General features: G+C 43.4%; 1 protein-coding gene across 2 annotated transcripts in view; it reads left to right on the top strand.

Moving 5' to 3' along the window:
* The window catches only part of HELZ (helicase with zinc finger), an 842,947-nt gene that overhangs the window by 449,197 nt on the left and 378,846 nt on the right, over positions 1–14,904 (top strand). For both annotated transcript variants that reach the window (XM_053707899.1, XM_053707909.1), the window contains exon 16: positions 4,237–4,415. In XM_053707899.1, the coding sequence (XP_053563874.1) occupies positions 4,237–4,415 (179 nt within the window). The remainder of the gene's footprint in view (positions 1–4,236; positions 4,416–14,904) is intronic.

Here is a 14,904-nt window from a genome sequence, read left to right as displayed (position 1 = left end):
CTCTGCAAATTACTAAATTGCCGGCTTAGAGTTAGGGGTTTTCTATCCTAGCCCGCAGAGCTTTATGGTTAAAGCCCTGGTCTGCGGACGTATCTTCCAAGTCTAAGCTTCTGGCAATTCCTTACAAGGGAAAGACCTTGTTTGGACCGGGCCTGAAGGAAATTATTTCTGATATCTCAGGAGGCAAGGGTCATCTCCTTCCTCAAGATAAGAGAAGTAAACAAAAAGGACGACAAAGTAATTTTTGTTCCTTTCGGAATTTCAAGGGGAATTCTTTCTCTTCCTCCTCTAAATAGGAAGGGAATTATTCGCAATCTAAGTCTACCTGGAGACCAAACCAGTCTTGGAACAAGGGTAAACAATCCAAGAAGCCTGCTGTTGATTCCAAGACAGCACGAAGGGCATGCCCCCAATCCGGGACCGGATTTGGTAGGGGGCAGGCTCTCTTTTTTTCTTTCAGGCTTGGGTTTGAGACGTTCAGGATCCCTGGGCGGTAGAAATAGTGTCTCAGGGATACAAACTGGAATTCAAGAATTTTCCTCCCAGAGGAAGATTTCTTCTTTCAAGATTATCTGCAAACCAGATAAAAAAAGAGGCATTCTTACATTGTGTAAGAGACCTCTCCTCTCTGGGAGTAATTGTTCCCGTTCCAGCTAAGGAACAGGGGCAGGGGTTTTATTCAAATCTGTTTGTAGTTCCCAAAAAAGAGGGAACCTTCAGACCTATATTAGATCTCAAGAGTCTAAACAAGTTTCTCAGAGTTCCATCATTCAAGATGGAAACTATTCGTACCATTCTTCCATTGATCCAGGAGGGTCAATTTATGACAACAGTGGACTTGAAGGAGGCATATCTTAATGTTCCTATCCACAGAGATCATCATAAGTTCCTAAGGTTTGCTTTTCTGTACAAACACTTTCAGTTTGTGGCTCTTCCTTTCGGGCTGGCCACGGCACCCAGAATTTTCACAAGGGTTCTGGGGTCTTTGCTGTCTGTTCTAAGACCACGGGGCATTGCGGTGGCGCCTTATCTGGACCATATTCTGATCCAGGCGCCATCTTGTCAACAAACAACGTCCCATACTGACATTGTACTGTCCTTCCTGAGGACTAACGGGTGGAAGGTAAATCTGGAAAAGAGTTCCTTAATACCGAAAGCAAGGGTGACTTTCTTGGGATCTGTAATCGATTCTATATCCATGAGGATTTTTCTGACAGAGGCCAGGAAATCAAAGATTCTGTCGAGCCCTTCAGTCCAATCCTCTGCCGTCAGTGGCACAGTGCATGGAAGTAATCGGACTGATTGTGACGGCAATGGACATCATTCAGTTTGCTCGGTTTCACTTCAGACCTCTGCAGTTAAACATGCTCAGGCTGTGGAATGGAGATTATGCAGACTTGTCTCCTCGAATAACCCTGGAACAGGAGACAAGGGATTCACTTCTATGGTGGTTATCCCTGGATCATCTATCCCAGGGAACATGCTTTCGCAGACCATCTTGGGTGATTGTGACAACAGATGCCAGCCTTCTAGGGTGGGAAGCTGTCTGGGGTCCTCTGAAGGCTCAGGGAGTGTGGACTCCGGCGGAATCTGTTCTTTCTATAAACATCCTGGAACTGAGAGCGATCTTCAGGGCTCTTCTGGTCTGGTTTCAATTGGCTTCGGCCCAGTTCATCAGATTCCAGACGGACAACATAACGACAGTGGCTTACATCAGTCATCAAGGAGGAACGAGAGGAGTTCCTTAGCGATGACCGAGGTAGCCAAGATAATCCGGTGGGCGGAGGCCCATTCTTGTCATCTGTCAGCGATCCATATCCCAGGGGTGGACAACTGGTAGGCGGACTTTCTGAGCAGACAGACTTTTCATCCAGGAGAGTGGGAACTCCATCCATAAGTGTTTTCCAACCTGATTCTCAAATGGGGTCGGCCAGAGTTGGATCTCATGGCATCTCGTCAGAATGCCAAGCTCCCGAGATCGAGGTCCAGGGATCCCCAGTCAGAACTGATAGATGCTCTGGCGGTTCCTTGGTCCTTCAATCTTGCATACCTATTTCCTCCGTTTGCGCTTCTTCCTCGAGTCATTGCTCGAATCAAACAGGAGAGGGCATCAGTGATCCTCATTTCTCCTGCCTCGCAGGATTTGGTATGCAGATCTGGTGGACATGTCAACCCTTCCACCTTGGAGACTTCTGTTGAGGAAGGACCTTCTCATTCAAGGGCCCTTCCTTCACCCAAATCTAGTTTCTCTGAAGCTGACTGCTTGGAGATTGAACGCTTAATTCTGTCCAAGCGGGGGTTTTCTGATTCGTTCATAGAGACCATGATCCAGGCTCGTAAACCTGTGACTAGAAAGATTTACCATAAGATATGGCGTAAATATCTTTATTGGTGTGAATCCAATGGCTACTCATGGAGTAGAGTTAGGATTCCCAGAATTTTGTCCTTTCTCCAAGAAGGATTGGAGAAGGGTTTATCGGCAAGTTCCCTAAAGGGTCAGATCTCTGCCTTATCTATTTTGTTACACAAACGTCTGGCAGATGTCCCAGACGTTCAATCCTTTTGTCAGGCTTTGGTTAGAATCAGGCCTGTGTTTAAACCAATCACTCCTCCATGGAGTCTGAATTTAGTTCTCAAAGTTCTTCAAGGGGTTCCGTTTGAGCCTATGTATTCCTTAGATATTAAGTTGTTATCTTGGAAAGTTTTATTTCTTGTTGCCATTTCTTCAGCTTGAAGAGTGTCTGAACTTTCGGCATTACAATACAATTCTCCTTACTTTATTTTTCATTCAGATAAGGTAGTTTTACGTACTAACCTAGGGTTCCTTCCTAAGGTTGTTTCAAGCAGGAACATTAATCAAGAGATTGTTGTTCCTTCCCTGTGTCCTAATCCTTCTCAAAAGGAACGTCTCTTGCACAATTTGGACGTGGTCTGTGCTTTGAAGTTTTATTTACAAGCAACTAAGGACTTTTGTCAGTCGTTTTCTCTGGAAAATGTAAGGGTCAGAAAACTACAGCTACCTCGCTTTCTTTTTGGCTGAGGAGTATAATCCATTTTGCATATGAGACTGATGGACAGCAGCCTCCTGAAAGAGTTACGGCTCATTCCACTAGGGCTGTTGCTTCCTCATGGGCATTCAAAAATGAAGCTTCTGTAGAACAGATTTGCAAGGCTGCAACTTGGTCCTCCACACTTTTTCTAAATTTTACAAATTCAATACTTTTGCCTCGGCTGAGGCTGTTTTTGGGAGATAGGTTCTTCAAGCAGTGGTGCCTTCCGTCTGTCTTGTCCCTCCCTTATCATCCGTGTACTCTAGCTTTGGTATTGTATCCCACAAGTAAGGATGAAATCCGTGGACTCATCGTGTCTTTAAAAAGAAAAGAAAATGTATGCTTACCTGATAAATGTATTTCTTTTTAGACCGCCCTGTTCTCTGAGACAGGTTATTAATTTTTGTAATCTTCAGACACCTCTGCACCTTTGCTTTTCCTTTCTCTTCCCAACTTCAGTCGAATGTTGGAGCAAATTTGGACAAGTGAGACCTAGTGTGCAGCTTATGCTGCAGTCATAAATGCTGTACATTCAACTTGAAGGTTACATTATTAAAACATTTTATTTATATATATATAGTGTGTGTAGGATCCTTATAGAAAGTTAAATACTGCTACTGAAACTATTTGTAGAATCCTTACCTTGCTGATTAGACTTCGTAAATTCAGTATTAAAGGGATATGCAACACAAAAATGTTCTTTTGTGATTAAGACAGATCATATACTTTAAAAAAGTTTTACATTTACTTCTATTATCAGATTTGCTTTGTTCACGTGATATACTTTGTTGAAGAGATAATTGGGTAGGTTTATGTAGCATTACATGGCAGGAAATAGTGCTGCCATCTAGTGCTCTTGCAAACATTCTTGCAAAATTGCTGCCATATAGTGCTCCAGACATGGGCAGGCGCCTAAGCTTACCTCCCTGCTTTTCAACAATAGATACAAAGGGAACAAAGACAAATTGATAATAGAAGTCAATTAGAAAATTATTTAAAACCACATTCTCTATCTGAATCATTAAAGAAAAATGTTGCGTTTCATATCCCTTTAAGCTTATCGTAGATATATAAAGAGACCACTTGTTCTTGAATTTGTTTGCTAGATAATATTGTCTTTTAGTGCTGTCTAATGTTACAATATTGGAGCTATTGTTTCATGTGTCTTGTTTTTCTCTTCCTGCAGGGTGTATTTCAGAAATCGATGGGTGAAAACAGTGCATCCAGTTGTGCATCAGTACTGTCTAATATCCAGCACACATGCCACTTTTCAGATGCCTCAGAAGGAGGACATTTTGAGGCATAGAGTAGTAGTGGTTACCTTAAGTACATCCCAGTATCTGTGCCAGTTGGATCTTGAACCTGGTAAGTAGACAGGCAGCTTATTAGAATTCCATTTATTGGCTGAGCTAATCGGAGCAATCATGCTTGGGTCCATTAAAAGGACTTGATACCCAAATATTGAAGCACTTGAAAGTGATAAAAAGCTGACTAGAAAATATCACCTGAACATCTGTAGGTAAAAAGGGAAGATATTGTACCTTAAATTTCCTAAGTCTTCACATTCCACAATAAAGACACTTTAGTCCCAGGACTTCAATGGAGTGGCACAGTCATGTTATTTTACTATTCAGTTTACTATAAAATCTCATGCAAATTCAGGGAAATCTCATGAAATCACAGCAAAGGCAAAGTATGACCTCAGCACTGCTGATGATGGTTGGCTATTGTTTTTTTTCTTACAAGTTGAAGTTTTACAGCAGTTGAGGTATAACTGTTCACACAACACTTATTCTGGTGAGCTGCAGCAATTTTGAGGTAAAATATCTTCCCTTTTTACATAAAGATATTCCGGTGATATTTTCTTGTAAGCGTTTACTTCATCACTTTAGAGTATTATGTCTCTCTAAAGGGACACTGAACCCAATTTTTTTATGATTTTGTGATTCAGATAGAGCATGCAATTTTAAGCAACTTTCTAATTTGCTCCTATTATCAATTTTTCTTTGTTCTCTTGCTATCTTTATTTGAAAAATAAGGCATCTAAGCTTTTTGGTTGGTTCAGAACTCTGGACAGCACTTTTTTATTGGTGGATGAATTTATCCACCAATCGGCAAGAACAACCCAGGTTGTTCACCAAAAGTGGGCCGGCATCTAAACTTAAATTCTTGCATTTCAAATAAAGTTACTAAGAGAATGAAGAAAATGTAATAATAGTAGTAAATTAGAATGTTGCTTAAAATGTCATGATCTATCTGAATCACGAAAGAAAAAATTTGGGTTCAGTGTCCCTTTAGGTAAAATTTTGTGCAGATTGAGAGAAAATCCTGCTTTTAGCTGTGTCTTATTCTTTATCCCCCATTTGTTGCATGCAAGCACAACTGAAAGAATGACATGCTCACTTTACAAGAACTCTTAATTTAACAAAAGGTTAAAAAAATCATGTTTTTTCCCGCCTTTTTGAAAAACTATACTGTCATTTTTAATTTCCTTAGTGGTGTTAAAAACTATGCAAAAACAATCAATGTCATTAACCACTAAGCTGCTGTTAAGCAAACCTGGGATTGGAACATGCCATAAATAGGGCTTAACAGATCTATTCAAAGTCTGGGAACCAGCTCAAAAAATAATAAAGCCAGATTTTTTTTAGATTTTTTTTAGGGGACCATATGAATATGCTTGGTATACATTAAATATCTTATTTAATACCATATTTGTTTTCTTCCTAATGGGAAAGAGTCCACAGCCGCATTCATTACTTATGGGAAATACGAACCTGGCCACCAGGAGGAGGTAAAGACCCACCAGCCAAAGGCTTAAATACTCCTCACACCTCCCCTATCCCCCAGGCTTTTTTGCCTTTCGTCCCAGGAGGTTGGGAGAGAAGTGTCAGAGGTTTTTTATTATACTTTAATTCAATTTCTTTAATTTATTTTTATATTTTGTCTCCTATGGAGGGTGCTACCCTTCGACACGATACAGGAGTTTTAAGTATTCCATTTGGCCTCTTGTGTGAGGGCCTGGGTGAAAGTGAGAGTCCGGAGATGCAGTGGGAGCTTCCCCTGCGACACCATCCCGACTCATATTCACAGCTCCTTTTCAGAACTTGGCATTGTTTCGCTACCTGCTGTCCTCTCTCAAGTCCATTGCGGAAGCGCAGCTATGAATTTGTCACACTTGAAGGGCCGTGTTCCTGTTCCACGGGGTGGATTCCGGTAATATTGTTTCATTTATTACGTTGCTGTAATGTAATTTGTTATCTCAGTTCAGTATAGGCCTCATTGAGGTTCCTTCTGCTTCGATCTGGGAATCAAGGGATTATCTTCCATATTGGTGGGATTAGTGAACGGGATGGGATTGTTTATCTTATTTCTTGTGATCATCCTGCTTGTGTGTGGGAATTTGGGCTCTGAGGCTAACACATGTTTCTTTTCCAAAATTGTGTTGTTATATTTAAATTCTTAGCATAGAGGATTCTAATGCAGAGACTATTTTCATATCTGATTCAGAATCATCCTCGGATGAGGACTGTAATTTGGTCCTGTTATCCCAAGTCTGCCAATCTTGTCTCTCGTGCCTGCATGGTGTGCCGGGTCCCTTGGGCTCGGGGAACCCTGGACCTTCTGAGCTCTGTTTCTCAGGAGGTGCCATTCCAACCGCACACTCCTTTTACCTTTGCGAGTGACCCCGATGTTAATGTCTCCTCCGCGCAGGGTGGGTTTTTTACCCCAGAGATGGCGGGACATTTTCGTTTTAACATTTTTATGGCGTTGATCTGCCTGCAGGATCTTGAGGTTTCATTGCAGTTAGATGCTTGTCTGCCTATCCCGGGTGTTCAGACCGTGAATGGCGTCATTGTGTTTCCCCCGGGGGTGATTGTGCCCCAATGTTCTTTTCTCCAACATTGGTGTGTCCGGTCCACGGCGTCATCCATAACTTGTGGGAATATTCTCTTCCCCAACAGGAAATGGCAAAGAGCACAACAAAAGCTGTCCATAAAGTCCCTCCTAGGCTCCGCCCACCCCAGTCATTCTCTTTGCCGCTGAACAAGCAGCATCTCCACGGAGATGGTGAAGAGTATGTGGTGTTTAGTTGTAGTTTTTTATTCTACTATCAAGAGTTTGTTATTTTAAAATAGTGCTGGTATGTACTATTTACTCTGAAACAGAAAAAGATGAAGAGTTCTGTTTGTGAGAGGAATATGATTTTAGCAGCAGTAACTAAAATCGTTTGCTGTTTCCACATAGGACTGTTGAGATGAGATAACTTCAGTTGGGGGAAACAGTTGGCAGACTTTTCTGCTTAAGGTATGACTAGCCATATTTCTAACAAGACTGAGTAATGCTGGAAGGCTGTCATTTTCCCCATCATGGGGACCGGTAATCCATTTTCTTAGTCTCAAACAGAATAAAGGGCTTAATATGGGCTATAAAACTGGTAGACACTTTTATGGGCTAGATCGATTGCTTTATTTGGGCATTTTATACAGCTTGATGTTGAAATTCACACTTTATAACTTTGGGGAACGTTTTTTTTACGTCAGGCACTGGTTTAGACACCTTCCCAGTCAGGAAGGGCCTTCTATGTAGTAGGCAGAGCCTCATTTTCGCGCCATTACTGCGCAGTTACTTTTGAGAGCAGGACATGCAGCTGCATGTGTGTGGGTCTGGAAGTGGTTGAAAAGGTTCCTAGAAGGCTTCATTTGGTATCGTATACCCCCCAGGGTTTGGTAAAGTCGCAGCAAAGGCTGTAGCTGGGACTGTAGAGGGGTTAAAACTGTAAACGGCTCCGGTTTCATTTTAAGGGTTAAAGGTCTGAAATTTGGGGTGCAATGCTTTGAATGCTTTAGGACACTGTGGTGAAAATTTGGTTAAAATTGAACAATTCCTTCATAGTTTTTCACATATTCAGTAAAAAAGTGTGCCCTGTTTAAAATTTAAAGAGACAGTAACGGTTTTGTTTTAAAACGGTTTTTGTATTTTATTAACAAGTTTAAGCCTGTTTAACATGTCTGTGCCTTCAGATAAACTATGTTCTGTATGTATGGAAGCCAATGTGTCTCCCCCTTCAAAATTGTGTGATAATTTTGCCATAGCGTCCAAACAAAGTAAGGACAGTACTGCCACAGATAGTAAAGTTGCCCAAGATGATTCATCAGATGAAGGGAGTAGACATAGCTCTACATCATCTCCTTCTGTGTCTATACCAGTTATGCCCACGCAGGCGACCCCTAGTACTTCTAGCGCGCCAATGCTTGTTACAATGCAACAATTGACGGCAGTAATGGATAACTCCATAGCAAATATTTTATCCAAAATGCCTGCTTTCTCCAACATAGGTGTGTCCGGTCCACGGCGTCATCCTTACTTGTGGGATATTCTCTTCCCCAACAGGAAATGGCAAAGAGCCCAGCAAAGCTGGTCACATGATCCCTCCTAGGCTCCGCCTACCCCAGTCATTCTCTTTGCCGTTGTACAGGCAACATCTCCACGGAGATGGCTTAGAGTTTTTTAGTGTTTCGCAATTGCAGTAATAAAGTGTGTTCAGTTTAAAATTTAAAGTGACAGTAACGGTTTTATTTTAAAACGTTTTTTGTACTTTGTTATCAAGTTTATGCCTGTTTAACATGTCTGAACTACCAGATATACTGTGTTCTGAATGTGGGGAAGCCAAGGTTCCTTCTCATTTAAATAGATGTGATTTATGTGACACTGAAAATGATGCCCAAGATGATTCCTCAAGTGAGGGGAGTAAGCATGGTACTGCATCATTCCCTCCTTCGTCTACACCAGTCTTGCCCACTCAGGAGGCCCCTAGTACATCTAGCGCGCCAATACTCCTTACTATGCAACAATTAACGGCTGTAATGGATAATTCTATCAAAAACATTTTAGCCAAAATGCCCACTTATCAGCGTAAGCGCGACTGCTCTGTTTTAGATACTGAAGAGCATGAGGACGCTGATGATAATGGTTCTGAAATGCCCCTACACCAGTCTGAGGGGGCCAGGGAGGTTTTGTCTGAGGGAGAAATTTCAGATTCAGGGAAAATTTCTCAACAAGCTGAACCCGATGTGATTACATTTAAATTTAAGTTGGAACATCTCCGCGCTCTGCTTAAGGAGGTATTATCCACTCTGGATGATTGTGAGAATTTGATCATCCCAGAGAAACTATGTAAAATGGACAAGTTCCTAGAGGTCCCGGGGCTCCCAGAAGCTTTTCCTATACCCAAGCGGGTGGCGGACATTGTAAATAAAGAATGGGAAAGGCCCGGTATACCTTTCGTCCCTCCCCCCATATTTAAAAAATTGTTTCCTATGGTCGACCCCAGAAAGGACTTATGGCAGACAGTCCCCAAGGTCGAGGGAGCGGTTTCTACTTTAAACAAACGCACCACTATACCCATAGAAGATAGTTGTGCTTTCAAAGATCCTATGGATAAAAAATTAGAAGGTTTGCTTAAAAAGATGTTTGTTCAGCAAGGTTACCTTCTACAACCAATTTCATGCATTGTCCCTGTCACTACAGCCGCGTGTTTCTGGTTCGATGAGCTAGTAAAGGCGATCGATAGTGATTCTCCTCCTTATGAGGAGATTATGGACAGAATCCGTGCTCTCAAATTGGCTAATTCTTTCACCCTAGACGCCACTTTGCAATTGGCTAGGTTAGCGGCGAAGAATTCTGGGTTTGCTATTGTGGCGCGCAGAGCGCTTTGGTTGAAATCTTGGTCAGCGGATGCGTCTTCCAAGAACAAACTACTTAACATTCCTTTCAAGGGGAAAACGCTGTTTGGCCCTGACTTGAAAGAGATTATCTCTGATATCACTGGGGGTAAGGGCCACGCCCTTCCTCAGGATAGGTCTTTCAAGGCCAAAAATAAACCTAATTTTCGTCCCTTTCGTAGAAACGGACCAGCCCCAAGTGCTACGTCCTCTAAGCAAGAGGGTAATACTTCTCAAGCCAAGCCAGCCTGGAGACCAATGCAAGGCTGGAACAAGGGAAAGCAGGCCAAGAAACCTGCCACTGCTACCAAGACAGCATGAAATGTTGGCCCCCGATCCGGGACCGGATCTGGTGGGGGGCAGACTCTCTCTCTTCGCTCAGGCTTGGGCAAGAGATGTTCTGGATCCTTGGGCACTAGAAATAGTCTCCCAAGGTTATCTTCTGGAATTCAAGGGGCTTCCCCCAAGGGGGAGGTTCCACAGGTCTCAATTGTCTTCAGACCACATAAAGAGACAGGCATTCTTACATTGTGTAGAAGACCTGTTAAAAATGGGAGTGATTCATCCTGTTCCCTTAGGAGAACAAGGGATGGGGTTCTACTCCAATCTGTTCGTAGTTCCCAAAAAAGAGGGAACGTTCAGACCAATCTTAGATCTCAAGATCTTAAACAAGTTTCTCAAGGTTCCATCGTTCAAAATGGAAACCATTCGAACAATTCTTCCTTCCATCCAGGAAGGTCAATTCATGACCACGGTGGATTTAAAGGATGCGTATCTACATATTCCTATCCACAAGGAACATCATCGGTTCCTAAGGTTCGCATTCCTGGACAAGCATTACCAGTTCGTGGCGCTTCCTTTCGGATTAGCCACTGCTCCAAGGATTTTCACAAAGGTACTAGGGTCCCTTCTAGCGGTACTAAGACCAAGGGGCATTGCAGTAGTTCCTTACTTGGACGACATTCTGATTCAAGCGTCGTCCCTTCCTCAAGCAAAGGCTCACACGGACATAGTCCTGGCCTTTCTCAGATCTCACGGATGGAAAGTGAACGTGGAAAAGAGTTCTCTATCTCCGTCGACAAGGGTTCCCTTCTTGGGAACAATAATAGACTCCTTAGAAATGAGGATTTTTCTGACAGAGGCCAGAAAAACAAAACTTCTAAACTCTTGTCAAACACTTCATTCCGTTCCTCTTCCTTCCATAGCGCAGTGCATGGAAGTAATAGGTTTGATGGTAGCGGCAATGGACATAGTTCCTTTTGCGCGCATTCATCTAAGACCATTACAACTGTGCATGCTCAGTCAGTGGAATGGGGACTATACAGACTTGTCTCCGAAGATACAAGTAAATCAGAGGACCAGAGACTCACTCCGTTGGTGGCTGTCCCTGGACAACCTGTCACAAGGGATGACCTTCCGCAGACCAGAGTGGGTCATTGTCACGACCGACGCCAGTCTGATGGGCTGGGGCGCGGTCTGGGGACCCCTGAAAGCTCAGGGTCTTTGGTCTCGGGAAGAATCTCTTCTACCGATAAATATTCTGGAACTGAGAGCGATATTCAATGCTCTCAAGGCTTGGCCTCAGCTAGCAAAGGCCAAGTTCATACGGTTTCAATCAGACAACATGACGACTGTTGCGTACATCAACCATCAGGGGGGAACAAGGAGTTCCCTGGCGATGGAAGAAGTGACCAAAATCATTCAATGGGCGGAGACTCACTCCTGCCACCTGTCTGCAATCCACATCCCAGGAGTGGAAAATTGGGAAGCGGATTTTCTGAGTCGTCAGACATTACATCCGGGGGAGTGGGAACTCCATCCGGAAATCTTTGCCCAAATTACTCAACTGTGGGGCATTCCAGACATGGATCTGATGGCCTCTCGTCAGAACTTCAAGGTTCCTTGCTACGGGTCCAGATCCAGGGATCCCAAGGCGACTCTAGTAGATGCACTAGTAGCACCTTGGACCTTCAAACTAGCTTATGTATTCCCGCCGTTTCCTCTCATCCCCAGGCTGGTAGCCAGGATCAATCAGGAGAGGGCGTCGGTGATCTTGATAGCTCCTGCGTGGCCACGCAGGACTTGGTATGCAGATCTGGTGAATATGTCATCGGCTCCACCATGGAAGCTACCTTTGAGACGAGACCTTCTTGTTCAAGGTCCGTTCGAACATCCGAATCTGGTCTCACTCCAGCTGACTGCTTGGAGATTGAACGTTTGATCTTATCAAAACGAGGGTTCTCAGATTCTGTTATTGATACTCTTGTTCAGGCCAGAAAGCCTGTAACTAGAAAAATTTACCACAAAATATGGAAAAAATATATCTGTTGGTGTGAATCTAAAGGATTCCCTTGGGACAAGGTAAAGATTCCTAAGATTCTATCCTTTCTTCAAGAAGGATTGGAGAAAGGATTATCTGCAAGTTCCTTGAAGGGACAGATTTCTGCCTTGTCTGTGTTACTTCACAAAAAGCTGGCAGCTGTGCCAGATGTTCAAGCCTTTGTTCAGGCTCTGGTTAGAATCAAGCCTGTTTACAAACCTTTGACTCCTCCTTGGAGTCTCAACTTAGTTCTTTCAGTTCTTCAGGGGGTTCCGTTTGAACCCTTACATTCCGTTGATATTAAGTTATTATCTTGGAAAGTTTTGTTTTTGGTTGCAATTTCTTCTGCTAGAAGAGTTTCAGAATTATCTGCTCTGCAGTGTTCTCCTCCTTATCTGGTGTTCCATGCAGATAAGGTGGTTTTACGTACTAAACCTGGTTTTCTTCCAAAGGTTGTTTCTAACAAAAACATTAACCAGGAGATAGTCGTGCCTTCTTTGTGTCCGAAACCAGTTTCGAAGAAGGAACGTTTGTTGCACAATTTGGATGTTGTTCGCGCTCTAAAATTCTATTTAGATGCTACAAAGGATTTTAGACAAACATCTTCTTTGTTTGTTGTTTATTCTGGTAAAAGGAGAGGTCAAAAAGCAACTTCTACCTCTCTCTCTTTTTGGATTAAAAGCATCATCAGATTGGCTTATGTGACTGCCGGATGGCAGCCTCCTGAAAGAATCACAGCTCATTCCACTAGGGCTGTGGCTTCCACATGGGCCTTCAAGAACGAGGCTTCTGTTGATCAGATATGTAGGGCAGCGACTTGGTCTTCACTGCACACTTTTACCAAATTTTACAAGTTTGATACTTTTGCTTCTTCTGAGGCTATTTTTGGGAGAAAGGTTTTGCAAGCCGTGGTGCCTTCCATTTAGGTGACCTGATTTGCTCCCTCCCTTCATCCGTGTCCTAAAGCTTTGGTATTGGTTCCCACAAGTAAGGATGACGCCGTGGACCGGACACACCTATGTTGGAGAAAACAGAATTTATGTTTACCTGATAAATTACTTTCTCCAACGGTGTGTCCGGTCCACGGCCCGCCCTGGTTTTTTAATCAGGTCTGATATTTTATTTTCTTTAACTACAGTCACCACGGTATCATATGGTTTCTCCTATGCAAATATTCCTCCTTAACGTCGGTCGAATGACTGGGGTAGGCGGAGCCTAGGAGGGATCATGTGACCAGCTTTGCTGGGCTCTTTGCCATTTCCTGTTGGGGAAGAGAATATCCCACAAGTAAGGATGACGCCGTGGACCGGACACACCGTTGGAGAAAGTAATTTATCAGGTAAACATAAATTCTGTTTTTCAGAGAAAGCGTGATTGCTCTGTTTTTAACACTGTAGAGCAGGAGGGCGCTGATGATAATTGCTCTGTCATACCCTCACACCAATCTGAAGTGGCCATGAGGGAGGTTTTGTCAGATGGGGAAATTTCTGATTCAGGTAGAATTTCTCAACAGGCAGAACCTGATGTTGTGACATTTAAATTAGAGCATCTCCGCGCACTGCTTAAGGAGGTGCTATCTACTCTGGATGATTGTGACAACCTGGTCATTCCAGAAAAATTGTGCAAGATGGACAAGTTCCTAGAGGTTCCGGTGCACCCCGACGCTTTTCCTATACCCAAGCGGGTGGCGGACATAGTGAATAAGGAGTGGGAGAAGCCCGGCATACCTTTTTGTCCCCCCTCCTATATTTAAGAAATTATTTCCTATGGTCGACCCCAGAAAGGACTTATGGCAGACAGTCCCTAAGGTCGAGGGGGCAGTTTCTACACTAGCTAAGCGCACTACTATTCCTATCGAGGATAATTGTGCTTTCAATCCTATGGATAAAAAATTGGAGGGTTTGCTTAAAAAGATTTTTGTACAGCAAGATTACCTCCTGCAACCTATTTCGTGCATTATTCCTGTCACTACAGCAGCGTGGTTCTGGTTCGAGGAACTAGAAATGTCGCTCAGTAGAGAGACTCCGTATGAGGAGGTTATGGACAGAATTCACGCACTTAAGTTAGGCCGCTTTGCAGTTAGCTAGATTAGCGGCGAAAAATTCAGGGTTTGCAATTGTGGCACGCAGAGCGCTCTAGCTAAAGTCTTGGTCAGCGGATGTATCTTCCAAGACAAAGTTGCTTAATATCGCTTTCAGGGGTAAAACCCTTTTTGGGCCAGAATTGAAAGAGATTATCTCAGACATCACTGGGGGTAAGGGCCACGCCCTCCCACAAGATAGGCCTTTCAAGGCCAAGAATAAGTCTAATTTTTGTTCCTTTCGCAATTTCAGGAACGGACCGGTCTCCAACTCTGCAGCCTCTAGACAAGAGAGTAATGCTTCGCAAACCAAACCAGCTTGGAAACCGATGCAAGGCTGGAACAAGGGTAAGCAGGCCAAGAAGCCTGCTGCTGCTACCAAAACAGCATGAAGGAGTAGCCCCCGATCCGGGACCGGATCTTGTAGGGGGCAGACTCTCTCTCTTCGCTCAGGCTTGGGCAAGAGATGTTCAGGATCCCTGGGCACTAGAAATAGTTTCTCAGGGTTATCTTCTGGAATTCAAGGAACTACCCCCAAGGGGAAGGTTCCACATGTCTCGCTTATCTTCAAACCAAATAAAGAGACAGGCATTCTTACATTGTGTAGAAGACCTGTTAAAAATGGGAGTGATACACCCAGTTCCAACTGTGGAACAAGGAATGGGGTTTTACTCAAATCTGTTTGTAGTTCCCAAAAAAGAGGGAACGTTCACACCAATTCTGGATTTA

Source organism: Bombina bombina, chromosome 1 (genome assembly GCF_027579735.1).
Source record: "Bombina bombina isolate aBomBom1 chromosome 1, aBomBom1.pri, whole genome shotgun sequence".
In the NCBI taxonomy this organism is placed as follows: Eukaryota; Metazoa; Chordata; class Amphibia; order Anura; family Bombinatoridae; genus Bombina; species Bombina bombina.
Note: the sequence above shows the minus strand (reverse complement) of the source record. Positions and strands in the feature narration are given on the sequence as shown.